The sequence below is a fragment of the Nannospalax galili genome, unplaced genomic scaffold (genome assembly GCF_000622305.1).
Source record: "Nannospalax galili isolate Female #2095 unplaced genomic scaffold, S.galili_v1.0 scaffold389, whole genome shotgun sequence".
In the NCBI taxonomy this organism is placed as follows: Eukaryota; Metazoa; Chordata; class Mammalia; order Rodentia; family Spalacidae; genus Nannospalax; species Nannospalax galili.
This window is the reverse complement of record NW_008360310.1, coordinates 1508764-1529048: the sequence shown is the minus strand read 5'-3', so window position 1 is coordinate 1529048 and position 20285 is coordinate 1508764. Positions and strand designations below refer to the sequence as shown.

Genomic DNA, 20285 nt, shown 5'->3' with positions numbered 1-20285 from the left:
CCCCCCCCCCCCCCCCCCGAAACTTGGTAAGCACTATCCTTTTTATGTTCATTGTCAGTAAGACCATGCACAGAGACTCACATAAAGTCCCCAAAGTAAGGGCAAGACTAGCATGGATGAATAGTAATAAAGCCTAAAAACAAGCCTAACAGAATTAAGATGATCCCCCATCTAACTGCCTGCTAGAACAAAATTCAAAACTCTTTTGAGGCTGATAACTTAATCTGTATAACATCTCATTTGCAGGGCATAGCATACACAGCAAAACATCCTAAAATGCTAATAAGCAGAAAAAAAACTAGCATAATCAAAAGTTCAAATAGTCAATAAGGTAGATCCTGAGATGACTCAGATATTGATGTTTACAAAAGACTTCAAGGTAACTGTTAAAGATGAGAGGGAAAATGGGCAAAATATCCTAAAGCAGGCTGTTTAAACAGATTATAAATCATGTTCATTCTAAAATAACAAAATGCAAAATCTGTGATTGGTGTATATATGTGATTCTTTACGCCTCTGCCTCTGCCCCTGTCCCATCCCTGTCCCTGCCCCTGCCTCCCAAGTCTTAGGGTTACAGGTGTGCACTCCTGCAATTGGTTGCATTCAGTAGGTTTAAGAATAGACTCGAAGCAGAATTTAAGATTAGTGAATTCAAGATCAAATCTATAGGAAAAAAAAATACCTAAACTAGCTGGATGTGATGATACATGCCTGTAATCCTTGTACTCAGTAGGCAGAAACAGGAGAATTGTGAATTGAGTTCAGCCTTGGCTACATAGCATAACCTTATCTCCAAAAAGAAAAAAAAGAGAAAGAAATTGTCTCTGTCTCTGTCTCTCTGTCCCCCCCCCCCACTTCTCTGAGAAAATAGTTGAAAGTTCTAAAATGTATTTACTTAACTTGTGGTAAGAATACATTCTAACAAATCTATCATGAGTTAGCAATATTATACATTGAAAATGCATTTAACACATTCACTGAACACCTCAGCAACACAGCACACTAGTATCTGTTTGCTTTTGAGATCCCGTGTCTGATGGAAAGCCATGGGTTGCTGCTGTTGTCCAGTAACACAGGAAGACCATGCCACCTGTCACCCGCAAAAAAAAAAAAAAGATCAAGCTAACAAGGATAGTTTCTACTGAATGCAAATTGCTTCCACACCATTGTGAAAGTTAAAAAAACAAAAAAACAAAAACAAAAACCTTCCATGCAACCAAATCCTAAGTGGGGCAGCATGGAACTGTCTATTCTTGGTGTTCCAGGAAAGGAAGGAAAGAGTATAGTACAAAATCATCATTGAAGGAAGTAATGCTTAAGATGTTTCCATACTCAAGAAAGCATGTGACCCCACAGATTCCACAAGTTCATTGAACCCATATGGGGCAAATTTAAAGAATACTTTATTTAGGTAAGATTGCTGATATTAAATATAAAGATAAGTCTTAACCTGGACTAGGGATGTAACTGGGGTGGTAGAATGTTTGCCTAACATGTTTCGTTCCCAGCATTGCATAAAATGGGTGTGATGGTACATACCTGTAATCCCAGTGCTTGGGCAACAGATGAAGGAGGATAAGGACTTCAAGGCTACCCTCAGTTACATAGTGAGTTCAAGGCCAGCCTTGTCTGCATGAAACCCTGACTCAAAAAAGTAAAAAGTCTTAAAAATAGGTAGAGAACAAAGATATACTCAGAGGGGAAAAAAGTAAAAATAATGACTGAATTCTCATAGATATGATAGGGACCAGAGCATCAGAGCTGTAACTTTAAAACATTTTGGAAGAAAAATAAGATTATTGATTTACAATTACCATTATATATTCAACATAAATATGGTACAAAAAAAGTAAGATGCCTCTCCTACCGTGATACAATAGTGGGTGCCAGCCTTGATCTTGAATTTTAGACAAGAAAAATAACTGTTTCCTGATGGACAGCTGACAGTACAGGACAGTGATTCCAGAGAGAAAGTAAAGGAAGTGGAGCCCTAGAAACCTCCTACTGGTGCTTTGTCAGCCACTGTACCGAGAGCGGAAAACCCTGCAGAGTGGCAGTGCTGTTGAGTTAGGAAGACAGTGATTGGAGCTCGAGATGATGTGGTCAAGGAAACAGTTTAGCATTGAGGAAATTGTCCTGAGGACTAGAATGAGAAATGAGCATTGAGATTCCCCTGAGGTTTTGGCTGTATCCTACACTTCATACATGTGTGAAGTAAAATCCATGAGATCAGGCAAAAAAAAAAAAAAATCAACTGCACACTGGCAGGTTTATGTTTGTGTTTGATGGTGAGTGAGCAGTTATCAGAACTCACACAAGGAGGGGAGATGTATGTACGAAGAGAAAGACTGCACTCCAAAAACCTTCAGCAGATACCAAAAGAGTGGCTAGTTAGGGGCCTAAGTAAGCATTAGTACTTGACCTAAAGTATCCCCATGTAAAATGATTCTAGTTTCTACCTTCATATATTGGAGAAAAGGGGAAAAATAACCTCTTTGTTTAATGAAGGAAGAGAACTTAAAGGTGCAATCCAAAAATATCACATTCCACAGGCAGGCTGATGGCAGGGGTTCCATATGAGCTGGCACACAGAGCCAGCCAGGAAGGTTCCAGAATACCAGACTGCATTCTCTTGTGAGTAGTGCTCACTTTCCTTGCTAGATCAGTTTTTGTCTGAACTTTGCTTTATTCCATAATGAAATAACTCATTAAGCAACTGGAGAAAGATAAAATTTGACCAACATGTATAGGATTTTAACTCAGTTCAAAATAGTTATGTGAAAAGACAGCTTTCTTTCACAGAATACCTCTTGTCGATATTTCTTTGCTATTATGTTCAGTTTCTAGGTCTTTCTATAGGAATAGAAACTTTGACCTTTTGAAGTCATTGTGGAGATCTTTGATGACCTGGAACCCAGGATCTGTTCCTAGGCGATTGATAAGGCATTATTGTTGGGGTTCATCTAGATGTCTACTGTGAAGTTCCAGTGCTTCCTTGCATAGGGAGAGGTATACTTCACAGCCTGGCTTTTAGACTGCACTGAGTCTCACCTTCTCTCCTCTCCTTTCCCTTACCCTAAGTCACAGAGCAGCCAGAAGGTGGAACAGCAGCCCAAGGCCCCTCACTTACTGTTTAGATCCGAGCTCCACCACTGACAGATGCTATCACATCTTGACCTGTTTTTTTGTCTTTATCTGTCTTCGCATTAAAGGTTAAATACCTCATGAAACTCCTGTAAGAATTACATGAGGTAATGTGTTCAGAATATCTGACTCTGTGGTCAGTTGCCAGTAAATGAAAGCAGTACTTGTGGGCATGGTGGCAAAGCTTTCTCTACGCTTCTACCTCAATTTGTTTGCACTTAGTACAGTGATAAAGTATTGAGTGCTGTCTAATATATTTAGTACTGTGGCATAGCATTCAGCACTGTCTAATATATGTAGTACTGTAATACAGCACTCAGTACTGCCTAATATATTTAGTGCTGTAGCATAGTACTCGGTACTATCCAATACATTTAATACTTTGGCATAGCACTCAGTAACTGAAGTAGTAATAATTGAAAGTTATTTTCTTTTGATATGGAGTTGTATGATTTTGTAATATGTTTTGGATATTAACTTCTTATAAAGTATATAATCTGAAAATGTTTCCTTACTCTATTTTCTCTTTATTGATTTTTTTTTCTTTGTAAGCAGAAGTTCTTTGGTTTTAGTTTTTAGTTTAATTTCTCTATTTTTGATTTTCTTACCATTTTTTTGTAGTCATGTCCAAAATATCACTGCTCAGATCAGTGTCATGAACTTGATTTGTAGTATTTTGTTAAGGATTTTCCAAAGTTTTCCTCTTTTTACTATCCTTGTTTGACTTTATACCAAAGTAACGCTGACCTCTAAAATTCTTTGAGTTTTCAGATGTTTGAGGAAATGTTTATTATTTGTTCATTTTTGGTGGACTTCACCAGTAAAGCCTTCAGGCCCTGGGTTTAAAGAGGTTTAATGGCAGTCAGGTTTTGATTACTGGTTCAGTCAGATTGCTCATTAATGATATATTTGGTTTCTGTTTTTCCTCATGTTTCCATCGTGCTAGGCTTTATGCTCAGTAGTTCACTCATGGTTCCAGCTTGTCCAGTTTGCTAGTGGCTAATTGTTTGGGATCCTTTGCATTCCTGGGATGTCAGTTGTAAGACCTGTTCATTTCTGATTCCATTCATCTGAAACATCTCTCTTTATTTCTTAGTCTAGCTAATGGTTTATTAGGGTTTTGTTTTTATTTTTAATCTTAGTTTTCTTGACTTTTTTCTATTGTGCAGTTTCTATTTCATTTATTTTTATTCTGATCTGTATTATTTCATTTCTTCTCATTTTGGGCTCATTCTCATTCTATGAGGTATATTGTTAAGTTGTATTTTTGTTTGTGCTTTCTCTTCTCATTTGATGTAGAAATTTGTTGAAATAGGTTGTGTGTGTGGGGGGAGTCAGTGTCCAAGAAACGACAGAGAAGTATATCATCTGGTGCAGAGTGTCATGGTACAAATATCATGGTAAACGACAGAGGGAAGTGAAGGAGTTAGTTCAAATCAGAAAATGGGATTTTCTGATTGGCATATATTTCTGAAAAAAAAGTAAGTTGGTCTAGCTCCCCAAGAGCAACATGGAGGAAAGTAAAACAAGAATTTTTTGTGGTTAGCTCACACCTGGTCACTCCCTGGCTTGGAATTAATATGCCTGACTTTGATTTAATACAACTGAGTTTCTGAACAGTCTATGCTCATGCATTTCCCAGTACTAACCAAACAGGTCCTACAACCAGATGAAGAGTATAAAGGAGGTGTTTGGATAGTTGACTTTCAGTTCATGTGTTTGGCACATAGTAATTGATTTGGGCACATACATGTTATGAATACATGCTAGATAGCATGGCATGACCTATAGAATTTGTGTGATACCTATGTCCCAAATCTCCTTGCATATATGCCCTTCCTATTTTTTAAGAAGTGGTTGTAATCCTTAGGTTGTCCTTCCTCTTATCCAGCCTCTGTTTTAGTTTCATGCAGTTTCTACTTGGTACTGTCTTAACCCTCCTAAGACGAGGGTGGTTATAACTGATTTGAAACTGTTCATGCCTTTAACCCCAGCACTCGGAAGGCAGAGGCAGGCAGATCTCTGTGAGTTTGAAGCCAGCCTGGTTTCCATGGTGAATCCAGGACAGCTGGGGCTACAGGGAGACCCTGTCTCAAAAAGACCAAAAAATAAATAAATAAATAAATAAATAAATAAATAAATAAATAAAAAAAACAAAACAAAAACAAAACAAAACAAAACCCTGTTCTTATAGGTCTCCAGAGGTGTTTGTATGGAGCAGTTGCTCAGTTTAAGATTTCTTAAGTTCCAGTATTGCCTTATCTTAGTGCTTTGCTAGCTATTCCTAGAAAGTCTGCTTTTATACTAAAATTATGTTATGAAAAAGGTGAAACTACCAATTTTTATTGCTTGGCAATTGGCTGTTATTGCTTGAATCTATGTTTACTCTTTCCTAGAAAACCTCTGGGAAGCATGGTGATAGGAAGAATTGCAGAAGAGTGGACTATTATAGAATTACAAAGCACTTAACACTGAAAAAATGTATTTCTGAAATGAGCGTTTTCTTTGGAAGAATTAGCATGAGAGAAAGGATTGGATGGCTTATATCAAAGTGATAAAAGTACCTGGTATATGTGCATTTGACAGCATTGATTGATGTATATTGATAGCAACTTTGTATGTTTGTTTTATTTTTCTGAGACAGAGTTTTTTTTTGTTTGTTTGGTTTTTTTTTTTTTTTTTTTTGGTCTTTTTGAGACAGGGTCTCCCTGTAGCCTCAGCTGTCCTAGAATTCACTATGTAGACCAGGCTGGCCTTGAACTCACAGAGATCTGCCTACCTCTGCCTCCTGAGTGCTGGGATTACAGGCATGCACTGCCACACTCGGCTAATAATGCCAACTCTTATGATGACTGTGTAATTGGAGATACCAAGGTTTCCACAGTCAGAGCATCTGCTATGCAGTCTTGCCCAGGAGGTGAAGGCTGCTCTCCCTTTACTCTGACTCCACTCTGCCCAGATGTCTCAGGATACCTACTTTAGTCTCACCCATTCCTTCCCAGAGGTCCCACTTTCTTTTTTGAAAGATCACATAGTGCACCTTTGATCGACCTGCTGGAACATTTCCACTGGGTTTAGCCAACATCGTTACTGACCATATTGCTCCTAGATGTGGCTGTCTTGGTCTTCAGTGGCTTCAGTTGTAACATGGCTGTCTATGGTAATGTATCTTTTTTCTTTAGGCTTCTTTATGCTCCATTGCCTGTGTCTTGAATCTCTAAGTTTTCCCCAACATAAGTATTTCCATTTTCTGTCTTGTCATCCAGAGTGTAGTTCGTCAGTGAACATACAAACAAGGTCATCCATGTAGCTGAGAAACATTTATAGTCTTTTTACTAGTAGGCCATTGTTACTCTTGTTTTTATGCTACAAGATTTTAGTCAAATAAATACAATTTTAAGAACTATTTAATGGCACAAAATAATCATATACTCCCTTTCTTTAATTAATAAAAAAAAATCCATAACAGTACTCAATCCTATTGATGCAGTGAAACAAAACCCAGAAAATCTAGGGGCCATGCAGACAGAGCATCTTTTGCAGAGCCATTTATAGTGGTTATTTGAGATCTGGTTTCTATATATTTCATATATTTGCACATAGATAATGAAACAGTGTGGATGCTCTTCATGCTTACTTAGCCCTAGTAAGTAATCCTAAAGCAATTATTCAAAGAAGATAAAAGTATGCATACTTAAAATTATTGTACTATCATTTATATTTTCTTTTAAAGCTTGGTATTTTGTGGAAGAGACTGGCCCAGTATATGTAAAAAATCTATAAAAGGAGATGGTCTAGTTAAACTCTGATATTTTTATGATTTCTTACTAGGCTCATATTATCTATGATGTATTTTGTTTGTAGCACCAAAAGGAAGAAAGAAAATGAGGAAAGAGAGGGAAGAAGGGAGAAGGAGGGAGGGGGAGGCAGGGAGGGAGGGAGGGAGGGATGGAAGGAGCTCCGTAAATCTTTAGTTGAATGCTCAGTGAATTGTGGTCTAGTCCCAAGAAGGAATACTATGGAACAGGTGAAGAATTATTATATGCAGTACATTAAATATCTTCCATTTTTGTAACACTGAACTGAGGAAACAAGTTGCAAAAGTTTATATTGTAAGCTAATAGAAGTTTCAGAAGTGCAGAACAGCATTAGTCTTTTTCTTTTCTTTTCTTTTCTTTTCTTTTCTTTTCTTTTCTTTTCTTTTCTTTTTCTTTTTCTTTTTCTTTTTCTTTTTCTTTTCTTTTCTTTTCTATTCTTTGTGGTACCTGGGATGAATCCTAGAACCTTGGGCATTAACAAGCAAGTGCTTCATTCACTGAGGGGCTTCAATATACAAAAGGTTACCTAATACCAATAATGGCCACTTCTGAACCATTCTGAGGTAGGGCAGTAATTAATTAGGTCACTTAGGAGCGTCAACTGTATTTGGAATGTCCATATGGCTGACTGATTTCAAGGTAGAGGGTGCACTGAGTTCAAAACATATAACTCTGACTTTCAGAGTTGATAATAAATAATATGAAAAATGATATATGTTTGCAAGAAAAGTAGATCTACATTCTGACATGTGTAACATCTACCTAGGGCTGAGGTTCATTACATTAAATATACAGTGCTTTGACTGCTTTAATGAAGACAATTAAATATGAATTTAATTTCAAAATCCATGTTTTAAAAATTAGCTTAGAATTTATTCATAAGTCTCAGTGTTTTCCAAGAAAACAAAATTTATCCTTTTAATTACTTTGTTAAAACCTTTTTTGCTCTGATTTTTTGTTTTTTTTTTCAGTTCTTATTTTATGTATATGAATGTTTTCCCTGCATGTATGTATGCACAGTATGTGTGTACATGGTGCCCAAGGAGCCAGAAGACAGTGTTGGATCTCCTGGAACTTAAACTGGAGTTACAGATGGTTGTGAGCCATGTGGGTACTGGGAACTGAACCCAGGTCCTTTGTAAGAGCAGCAAGTGCTCTGAACTTCTGAGCCATCTATTCAGCCTCATTTATATGAATTGTTTTTGAGTTTGTATGTGACAGATCATGAAGCAGTAAACACCAATTTAAATGTAGACTTTTGTTGGAATTTACTTTTTAAAGTAATTTTAGAATGAACTTTTTCAAATATATTTTCTCTACAATATTTCTCAGTTTACTTAACATTTTGAATATTGTTTGCCTACTTTTGATTTTGAAAATGTGCTTTGCTACATAGTTGGGCTTTGTGAATTATGCCTTACTAATACAGTTATCACCACCATGATTTATGGTGATAGAGCCATTATTTAAAATAATTGTTATATGGGGGGCTGGAGAGATGGCGCAGCAGAAGACCCGAGTTCAAATCCCAGCACCCACATGGAAGCTAACAATTGTCCATAACTCCAGTCCCAGGGTTCTGACAACCTCTTCTGACCTCCAAGGACATTGCATGGCAGGGATGCACTTACCTACTTGCAGGCAATATACATGTACACATAAAATAAAAATAACAAATAAAAATTTAAAAAGCAAAATAAAATAATTATTATATGTGTGTCCTAGTTTGTTTCTTCATTGCTGTTGCAAAAACACTCTGACCAGTACCAACTTGGGGAGGAAAGGGTTTATTTGTCTTACATCTCCCAGGTCGCACACAGTTCATCAGGGAGCCCAAGGTAGGAACTCAGGGCAGGAACCTGGAGGCAGGAGCTGGAGCACAGGCCATGGAGGAACGCTGCTTTCAGGCTTGCTCCCTTGGCTCCTGCTCAGCCTGCTTTCTTATGCAACACAAGCCCACCTGCCCAGGGGTGGCACCACCCACAGTGGGCTGGGCCCTCCCACATCACTCATCAAGAAGATGCCCTTCAGACCTGGCCACAGGCCAGTCCAATAGAGGCAATTCCCTGATTGAGGCTCCCTCAACCCAGGTGTGTCAAGTTGACACTAAAGCTATCCAGCACAATGTGTTTACAAGATTGCTAGATGTAAGAGTGTGGTGAAAGGGAGAGCCTTAAAGAAATTCTTAATTGAAGAATAAATCATTTGAATTTTCAGGTCTGGTGATGTTGCTCAGTTGGCATTCAAAAATGACCAGGATTTGATCCACAGCACCACATAAACTAGGCATGATGGTGCATGCCTGAAATCCCAGCACTTAGGAGGTAGACGCAGGAGGATCAAAAGTCCAGTCATTCTTGGCTATATAGGATGTTTGAGGCCAGTCTGGGAGACATGAGACTCTGCTTCAAAAATTAATTAGGTTGGAATTTCATTTTAATTCACTAACTTTCTGGTTTACATATCTGTATTTCAGGGAAAGGTGGCCCAGACCGCCTGTATGTCAGCTTGCAAGCATTTAGCCACATCTTTGATGCAACTTTTACTAGAAGCCGAAGTAAGGCAGCTCACCTTGGGAGCATTACAGCAATTCAACCTGGATGTCAGAGAATGTGAACGTAAGTCAATGAACCATCTTTGCTTGTTTTATAAAATTGGGTAGTCACTAATGTGAAAATACAATTTTAGGTCTGTTGTGCCCTTGTTCATGATAGAGTCAAAGAATATCTGGATGACAGAGGTAACTTACAGGACATTTAGTAACAGAGCTTATCAGCAAGGTAATTTGATTGCCTACAAGTGCTTAAACTCATACTTAGAACTGAGATGATCCCTAAGTGGAAAAAGTTTGTATGTGTAGTAGACCTGCATGTAATTAGATATCATAGAAAAATGTGTTCCACCCAAGGATACCAAGAATGTCTTCCTGTTTGCTTCCTTTTCAACTTGTACTTAAATTATGTCTTGAGCTAGGTGATGATTCAGGAGGCAGTGCCCTTACTTGCAACCATAAGAACTGGATCCTTGGAACCTGTGTACAGAGATATATGGTAACATGTATCTGTAATCTCAGCATGCCTACACAGATGGGAGACAGAGACAGGAGAGTCCCCAGAAGCTTGTGAGCCAGCTAGCCTGGTGTAAGTAGCAGCAAGCAGCAGGTGACCCTGTCTCAAACAAGGTGGAAGGCGAGGTCTGATACCCAAGGTTGTCCTTTGACCTCCACATACATGTTATGGTGTGCATGCTTGAACTCACACGTACAAACTCACCTACATATCATACATAAAATAAAACCTAACTACATCTTGCCAGGTGTGGTGGTGCATGCCTTTAATCCCAGCACTTGGGAGACGGATGCAGGCGGATCTCTGAGAGTTTGAGGCCAGCCTGGTCTACATAGTGAGTTCTAGGACAGCTGAGGCTACAGGGAGACCCTGTCTCAAAAAGACCAAAAAAAAAAAAAAAAAAAAAAAACCTAAAAAACCTAACTATGTCTTATTTGTAATGTGAAGACGTAGCAGTGCATTCATTAGTCATAAATGCTTTCTGTGTGGGAAACAGAAAACTTCAGATGGAGGTTTGAATCTAAATCTTTTCCTCAGAGGTAACTGGTTGTTGTATTGGTTAGTTTTTCCATAACATCATTGCGAAAATGATCTCACTTGTTTCCTCTTTGCTATATGTGTGTGGGCCTTGTATCCTCTTATGTAATTCAGTCAGATCCACATTTATGACAGCAAAAAATCCAGCCTCACCTGTCCTTTTTATTATGACCATAAAAGCCTTTTACAAGAGAAGTGTGGCAAATATCCCTTTGCCTTGCTGATATAAGCACCACTACAAGGTCCTGTCCTGCTGCATGGGACAGGGGCTATTATGGATCAGCAGATAGGAGGAGTACCTCTATTGGTATTGCTGACTCAGCAGGAATTGTCCACTTGGGGTTGACCACAAAATTAGGCTTTGGCTGGAAATGACTGAAGGATGTTGTGTTCTTCACTGTGCTATTAATGAGCAGTGAAAATGGTCAAAAAAATGTTAAGACTTCTTAACTTTTTCTGATTCTAATAAAGTTGAAACAAAATTTCATCAGTCTGACAGCCTTGTCCCAATTCCTTACCTTAACTGCTCAGTTTCTTTCCTTTGGAATGGTGTTTGTGGAGATTTCCATTTCCATTCATCAGGAATAGGACTGAAAGTCCCCCTTTCTCCATAAACATCTATAAACTTAGGTAACTGTGTGAAGCTGCTCTGTTCCTGCATTGAACAACAGACAAGACAAGGCTGTGGTCCTTCAGAGAAGGAAGCACAGAAGAAGCTGCTGTGTTCACCTTGGCTCCATCTAGAAACACTGTTTAACAGCAGCTGAACAGCATTTGTTTCCTTACCAGAAGAAATAAGAATGGAAACCAGGGCAGACTGAGTTTAGTGTATAGGGCTGATGAGGCAAGGTCTTTTTTTTTTTTTTAAAGAGTTATTTATGTTTTGATTTGTGTGTTTGTACATCTACATGTACATATGTGCACTAAGTAGGGCCAGTAAGGGATATTGGAAGTGAAAGGCAACTGGGCTCTTGGAGGTAAGCTCCCAGGTAAGCTCCCAGTGAGCAGGGAGCTGTTCAAAGGAGGAGCTTTGGAAATCTGCACTGGGAGCACTGAAGCCTTTGATTACTAGTAAGTTGCCATATGCAGGAAAGTGTGAGGCTTGCCTGAGAGCAGCCTCTGGGATCTATGAGATGACTAGGAAGGAAGCCAGGAACCACTGGGTCCTCTAAGATCATCTGCCTATCATCTTGTATAGCAGTCAGACCCCAGTGAGTGCAGTTCAGGCTCCGTAGTAACAGCTACTCTCATTTCTTCTTTGAATGTGATTATCATTACAGCATGTTTTCAATGTGTACACATTATGGAATGGCTACAAAGAGCTCCTAAATTTTATACTACTCCACATGTCTTTTTTGTACTTCAAATCTCCTCTCTGCCATCTTTCAAGAATAGAACCCTTTCCTGTAGGCACTGTTTTGTGCAGTAGATCACTTGAACTTTCTCCCAACTGAAACTCTGCATCATTTGGCCTGTGCTTCCCACTGCCTTCCCCTAGCCCTCCTGGCCTTCTCCATTCCTTACTTATAAGTTTGGTTTTTCTCCACACTCTAGTGAAATTATATAGTATGTATAATGTATGTATAGTAAGTGTCTTTCTATGCTCAAAACCACATGATGCTCTGTTTTATACAAACTCCATAGTTTCTCCACCTACTCACCTACTAGTGGGCATAGGGCTTGATTCCATGTATTGGCTGTCCTATGTACCCAGGCGGGGATCATTTGGTGGTTTCCTTCAGTGGTGGAAGGAACCTCCATACTGTTTACATGAATTTATACTCTACCAACATTTACAGAGCTTCATTTCCTCTGTGCTCTCTAATGTTCATCTGACATCTTTTCAATGGTAACCCTTTCAGCGGATGTGAGGTGCTATATTTCTATGATCATCGATCATTTTTCTGTGTCTATTGGTCATTTATATGTATTCTTTGGAGAAATATCTATTCAGATCCTTTGACCATTCTTTTTAAATCTCACAGTTTTCTTGCTATAGAGTTATTTGAGTTTCTTATATATATTTGAAACTTGTCACACTCTAACAAAACCTATCCATAAGACTTGATAAGATAAAGCTACTCTGTAAATGAAATAAATACCTCTCAAGGAAAACTCAATAGTCTTTGAAGGAAGAACACACACACAACACACACACACACACACACACACACACACACAAACATACTCGCATACTTATTCACCCATATAGTATCTGCAATTTTGTAGCAAAAACTAAAGTCTTTCATGCAAGGAACTGCAAATTGTGACAACAGAATTTAAAGTAGACACTGAAGACAGGAAGTAGAAATGAACTTACTAATTACCCAGATGTTGAAAATTTGCATAAAAGAGATTTAGAAAACCTAGTGTAATATAGTAAATAATTTAAAAACTAAAATAGTATAATACCAGCTTCCAGAAGATAGAGGCAGGAAGATTGTAAGTTTGAGTTCAGCCAGGAATCTGGGCTACATAGGAAAAAAACTTGTCTCAGAAACTAATGAGAGTAAAAATTATAATACATGACTGATTGAAAATTTTTCCAAGTTTGGGAAAAGTATTCTATTTTTTCAAGGAACTTAAAAAACTTAAGTAAGCACAAAGAAAGCCACACAAATGCATGGAGAGGTTAGTAAATAAACAGGATAAAGAGAAAAAATAAAATCAGCCAGAGGAAAAAAAGCATGTGAGTTATTGCTAACTTCTTATCCTCAACAATGAAAATCAGAAGGAATTACAATAACATTTTTAAGTGCTAGAAGAAAAAAGAAGAAAATTTCTGTCAACCTAAGTAAAATTTATTATCTTGTGAAAATATCCTTAGAAAAATATAAGTTAAATAAAGTCATTTCAAATACACAGAAACTGAAAAAATAGGTATCTACCTCCCACCAACTTGATGTGGTTTTTTTTCCCCCATTGGTATTCAGTATCATCAGAGTATTCTTCAGCTTTCTTATTTAATCTGGTGGTTATTTAGAAGTTTGCATCTTACTTTTCTGATATTTAGAAATTTTGTGGACATATTCTAGTGTAGATTTCTAATTTATTTTTAGTCAGAGTATATTTTGTATAATTTCAGTTGTTAAATTTCTTGAGCTTTTTTTTTAATGACCCAGTTTTTTAAGTATTCTAGTTACATTAAAAAAAAACATGTATTCAGCTGTCACTTTTTGCCCAATGGCTGAAGTTGGTAGGTACTGTTGTTCAAGCCTTCTGTATTATTTTGTTTTTGTTGTTGTGGGCTTTTATTTGTGTGTGTGTTTGTTTTGTTTTGTGTCTGGGGGTTTTCTGAGACAGGATCTCATGTAATCTAGACTGGCCTCCAGCTCACTATGTATGCCAAGGATTACCTTGAACTTATCCTCCTGCTTTCTGCTTTTCTCATCATATTTTGTCCCATTTTTCCTCTTATTGATTTCCTTTAGATTGATTTTTTAAAACAACTTGTGTGATTAATGGCTTATTAGCTTTAGCTCTTTTATATATTTTAGTTATTACTGACTAGATCTACAATATATCTGTTGCTTAATACTTAAAAATATTATAACATTTTTCAGACTTTTCAGTGTCTCATGTGTTTCTTGTACTGTTTGCTTCTTAATCATTTTGAGTCTCAGTGTGCTTAGTTTGGGATAGCTTTTGTTCTGCAGGTTCTTTGAACTCTCCCTACAGTTCTGATCTGCAGTAAAGATGAATTTCAATCCAGTCGTCATTTTCAGTACTGCTCTTTCTTTTTTACTTTGAAATGAACTCCATTTGAGTTTGTTTTGTGTATTGGATTGTTTGTCAAGCAAAGGGCTTTGTCCATACTTGGTAGGCATTCCATACTGGGCTTCATCCCCCAGACCCACTTTATTTTTTATCATATCTGTTTCTCTTCCCACAATTTTCATGTTCCTTTATCATCTTCGACATATGGAATGCTTTCATAATAGCTGTTCTGACAGTCGTATTCTAACAGTTCCTATATCTATGTATTTTCCAGCATTATTCTTGATTGATTTTTGGGGGGAGAGGAGGTTCTGGGTCATATTTTCTAGCTTTTTGCATTTCTTGCTATTCTTTTTTTTTTTTTTAAAAAAATTTAAATAAATAATTTATTGAGAATTTCATACATTCATAAAAGGTATTTTGATCAAATCCATGCCCACTCCCTCCCCTCCAACTCCTCCCATATCTCTCCATCACTTTTTTCTGATAACCGTGTATTCTTCCTTCTTCTTTAATTTTTTTTTAAATATTGGGCTTTTGGCTACTCTAACATTCCCCCTCTGAAGAGGTAAGCCTAACATCTTTTAAGGATTAGATTAAATCTCCCAAATATTTTCAAAATTTTTGGCATTCGGAACGGAGTAGGTTGCTAAGAGGCGAGGAAATTATGAGTTTTAGCCAAGAAACTGGTTACTTCTCTTTGGGGTCTTTTTACCCTAACTCCCTAGCCAATTCCTACCTCCAATTCTTATCACGCCATCCTCTGAAGAGGTTACCCAAATTGCCAATAGGGAATTGGGATGCATATCACTCTGGCTTCCTCGATGCTGAACAGGGACGCAGGGTGAGGCAATTGGAGTACCCCTTCAGTGGGTCTATCTAAAAGACTCCCAAAGTGCATAACTCTTATCTCAAGGAGGAAAAGAAAGTCTTTGAATTATGACTAGGAGATGTGAAGGAGAAGTAAAGGCAAGAGTAAGTAGCATTTCAAGTTCTAGACAGAGAACTAGAAAAAAGTCAGAACAGCCATTCTTAATTGGATTCTTGACATCTTAAATTTTATGTTTTTCAGTGCTAAAATTTGTTATATTTCTTTGGTCTTGTTAGATTTTGTTTCTTTGCATGTAACTCTTTAGAATTGTTTAGGTGCATCCAAGGATCCAGAGACTTGTAGCAGACTTTTGTCTCAGTCTGCCAACCTCAGTTCCAAAGCACAGTCCTTTGAAGAATTTTCTCAAATGTCTAGAGATCTGAGGTTTTTTCAACCCTGGCTGCTGGGAACAAAGTGCACCTGGCCTTATAACAGCTGCACAAATTATTCTGCCTATTTCTGGTGGCTCTTTCTTCAGCTTGGGAAATTCCTGCCCATACATGCATCAGTTTTTACCTGTTATAGTTTTAGTGTGCACTGTCCCCCCATAGGTCCATGTTGGATTGTTCATTCTTCCCTAGCTGATGTGGGCAGCTGTGGACTTGAGACTGGTAGAAGTAGATCACTAGTGGCGAACCTTTGAAGGTTATAGGGTGGCCGCTGCTTCCAGTAGCTCTCTGCTTCTTGGTCTGCTGTGAGGTGAGGGGCCCTCCACAGGCTTCTGCTACTGTGAATACCACTATGCCCTCCCCACTATGATAGGCTGAAATTGTAGATCAAGTAAAGCTTTCCTCCCTTAAATTGCTCTTGCCAGGTAGTTTGGTCACAGTGATGCAAAAGTGATGCAGTGTTCACAAGTATCCAGTGACAACCTTCTGTTTTTCAGTGTCAGCTCTGTTCCTTCTCTATCTGATGACTTTGATTTTCATCACCCTTTTGCACTGTTTGAAGGTGAAACCCTGGAATATTGCTTTTGTTTTCCCCCAATGCTGGTAATAGAACCCAGGGACTTACCTGTATTAGACAAGTGCTGTACTGATAAGCTACATCCCCAACTCCAACAAGACCCTTCTGTGATTTTTCCTCTGTGCTCAATTTTGCAACTGCCTGCTCTCTGATACTGAGTCTCAAATACCCGTGGCCATGTTCTCCTAGACTCTGGATTCTGTCTTTTCAACTTAGTAAGACAACCATGTTCTCTTTGGGTTCCCTTTCATTTCCTGCTTTATATAATCCAGAAACTATCTCTAACAGGTTCTCATAGTATATTTTTTTTATCTTCGGATAGTAGTTCTACAGGAATATGAGCCTGCTTTATTACTTCTTCTCTAGTGTCGAATTTCATTCTTATAGGTGTTTTGCCCACTTTCTTTTTAATAACTTTAGAATGAACAATTTTATGTCCATTTGTCCCTCAAGGATAGTAGCAGAATCAAATATCTTTTCAAGACATTTTAGAGTTGGGTTTTTTTTTCCCATTATAGAAATAACACCTCTTCGTTGTGGGAAAAGTTAGGGAGGGAGAAGAAAAACATGTAAATTAAGGTCTGGGGAGATAGTTCAATGGGTAAAGTACATTTTACTTAAATAAGCAGCTTCTTATGGCAGCTACATGTATGTCTGCATCCTCTATGCAGAGGCTGCTGTCCATTAAGACCAGAGATCAGTCATTGAAGAGGTATATAACTAGTTTGTTAACCATGTCAAAGAGGTTCCCCATTCCCAAGAGCTAGTATTTATCTGGAAGGCCATTCAATATTGGTCTAGCTTAATGGTAACCACTGAAGGCCTTGACAGTTCCCCTAATGAAACTAGCATCAGTACTGAAAATCTTTTCCATATATTGAAGAACCACCAAGCTTCATTGATTTAGGATTTGATGTTTCATATCTGACTGGCAGTAATTTGTCTGTCAAAAAATTTTCCATGGACATTTATTTCACTTGAAAAGAAAGAACTCTATTCTATGCCTTTCCCTCTACCACCCCCTTCATGTTTTTACTTTAAATGCTCAGTGATCTATAAAAAATCTTAAAGAATTAATACATAAAATTCAAGTAGTTACACAGAGGCGTATAAAAGCAGCCAGAATGACAAGTTAATTAACACTTGCATCTTCCTACCCAGTGGTGTGTATGTGAGATAGTTTTCCTTTTTTGTCTGTGAGTCCTTGGAAGAACTGTCTAGGTCCTGAAAAAAAATTGTGGACATGATAGAATATGAGTGTTCTTGAGTGTTTGACTCTGAGCCCTGGGGTGCCATTTTCTTAGATCCTGAATACAGAGAGGAACCATATGCATTAGCATGAGCAAAGATACTCAGCTAGGAAAGTGTAGTCTTCAGAACATAGGTTTTAGAGTCAGCTTGACAGAAGGGAGTCAAGTTATCAATTACATTTAAAGTGGCCACTAGCAAATTATTTAGACTCTTATAGACTTGTTTACCAAATAGGAATAATAATAGTTCCTAGTACTATAAGTGAAGCATTATCATGCCACATCACAGATAATACCTGAATAAAGCAGCTTGATTCTTAAATTAGTTTTTAAGAGTGAACCGGAACTCAGGGGCCATTGTCTCCCCAGATATTTCTTGGAACTGTGCCCTGGAAATGTGCTGCTGGAACTGTGTCCCTGAGTCAGGTCTCACTCATAATTTTATTTAAAACCATTTCTCCCTCTTCAGTAGGGAAGTACAAGTTTTAGTCAACCCTTATCTTATCAGACCATCCTGCCTTTTCATCCCTAATTCTAGAATATCTCATACATACAGTATCAAGTATCCTTTCTCAGTCTTCATTCTTTCAATGAAAATGGGCATACTGCCTTTCAGTGCTTTGATGTGTTAGTTCTCAAGCATTCCCACCTTCATCCCCCATCTTGGAGTGGAATATCAAATTGCAGTTCCCTGGAAACAAGATGAGGTGCCCAGGGCACAAAAGCACATGTTTCAGTGAGTTTGCCAAGGTTAATTAAAAATCATTTTTCTATATTCTGTCCATTTTGTAAAATCCATTCCTGCACTATAGGAATGAGCTTAGGGTTAAATAAGATAATGCATGAAAGGTCTATTTCATTGTCCAGTAAATGCTCTATTATCATTATCACTCTCAGAGCAGCTGTAGCAGTGAACATAGATCCTTCTACTCTCAGAAAGGCTTCTACAGGCAATTTGGACCTCTGTATCGACTTTATGACTAAGTTAAGTTTGAAGGTGTTCTTTAGTTTAATATGTACTACTTTAAAGATCAAGTACATAAATATTTGTAAGTGCTAAATACATACGGAATATTTTAGTTTTCAATGTAGATGTGTGTGATATAGTGCTCCTCATGGGACTTCCATTCAGGTAAATAGAATTAGAAAGCAAATTTTGAGTGATTTCAGGAGCTGTTTTAAGTCTAGTGGCCATTGTAACAAGATCAATTATTTTCCCCCTAAAAGAAACCTTACATATAATTCTTCTTTCTTTAAGTTTTACAAAAACTTTAATGAGAATTTCATACATGCATATAAGATGTTTTGAACAAATCCATGCCCAATCCCTCCCCTCTAACATTCCCCCCTCTGAAGAAGTAACCCTAAAATATTTTAAGGATTAGATACAAGCTCCCAAATACTTTCGATATTTTGAAATTTTTTACCTTTGGAACAGAGTATGTTGCTAACACGCCCAAGGACATTTTGACTTTTAGCTCAGAAACTTGGCTACATTTCTTTGGGGTATTTTTACCCTAACTGCCTAGCTAATTCCTACCTCCTATTCTTATCACACCATCCTCTAAAGGGGTTACCCCAATTGCCAATAGGGAATAAGGATGCAGACCACTCTAGCTTCTTCCATGCTGAACAGGGACACAGGGTAAGGCAATTGGAGTATCCCTTCAGTGGGTCTATCTAAAACACTCCCAAATTGCATAACTCTTGTCTCTAGGGGGAGAAGAAAGTCCTTGAATCATGAATAGGAGATGTGAAGGAGAAGTAAAGGCAAGAGTAATTAGCATTACAAGTTCTAGACAGGGAACTAGAAAAAGTCAGAACATAGCAATTTTCAAATGTTCATATGAGAGTCCATTGGAATTTCTTGAAAAGGGCTTCCAAAAGTGTCCCTCTATTGGGTTCTTCCTTATTTTTCTTTTGTCTTCCGAGGCTGGATTAGTTGGCTAGAAGAGTGGCTGGATACTCAGGTGAGGGTCCAGTGATCCTGCCTGGCACTCCTTTAATTAATGAGCACAACCATCAACACGCCCAAATGTGAATATGTTTAGTGATCAGGCTCAGCTGAATTCGTGATGATGGTAGTGATTTCATGCAGAAGGGACTGCTATATAGCATTATATTATTAAAAGAACCTGGAATTTAAAAGGGTTTGGTGCTAGGAGCCACATATGAAGGAGAACATACATTGTTTGTTTTTCTGAATCTGTGTTACTTCACTTAGTATAACAGTTTCTAGATCCATCCATTTACCTGCAAACTTACTGCTGAGTAGAACTCCATTGTGTGACTGTACCATATTTTCGTTAACCACTCATCAGTTGAGGGTCACTTAAGTTGCTTCCATCTCTTACCTATTGTGAAAAAAAGCAGCAACAAACATGGTTGTACAAGTGTCTCTACAATAGGATGAGTCCTTTAGTTTCTGCTGAATAGAACTCCTTTGTGTAAATATACCACATTTTTGTTAACCACTAGTCAGTTGAGGCATACTTAGGTTGCTTCTATCTCTTATCTCTTGTGAAATGAGCAGCAACAAACATGGTTGTACAAGTGTCTCTACAATAGGATGAGTCCTTAGGGTATATGCCAAGGAGTGGTATAACCGGGTCATATGGTAAGTTCATTTTTAGTTTTTTAAGAGTTCTCCACACTGTTTTCCATAGAGGCTCTAGGAGTTTGCAATCCCACCAGCAGTTAATGAGTGTTCCCCTTTCTCCACATCCTTGTCAGCATTTGGTATCATTTGATCCTAGCCAGACTAATTGGGGTAAGGTGATACCTTAGGGTGGTTTTAGTTTGCATTTCCCCAATTACTAACAATATTGAACAATTTTTGAGATATTTCTGAGCCATCTTTATTTCTTCCTTTGAGAACTCTCTGTTTAGATCTTTAGCCCATCTTTTAATTGGG

The 20285-nt window shown here is 37.9% G+C and overlaps 1 protein-coding gene across 1 annotated transcript in view; it reads left to right on the top strand.

Annotated features, from left to right (window-relative positions):
* The window catches only part of Exoc6b (exocyst complex component 6B), a 629077-nt gene that overhangs the window by 414785 nt on the left and 194007 nt on the right, over positions 1-20285 (top strand). Inside the window, exon 19 of the mRNA XM_008824711.3 lies at positions 9439-9580. Coding sequence (XP_008822933.1) covers positions 9439-9580 — 142 coding nt within the window. The remainder of the gene's footprint in view (positions 1-9438; positions 9581-20285) is intronic.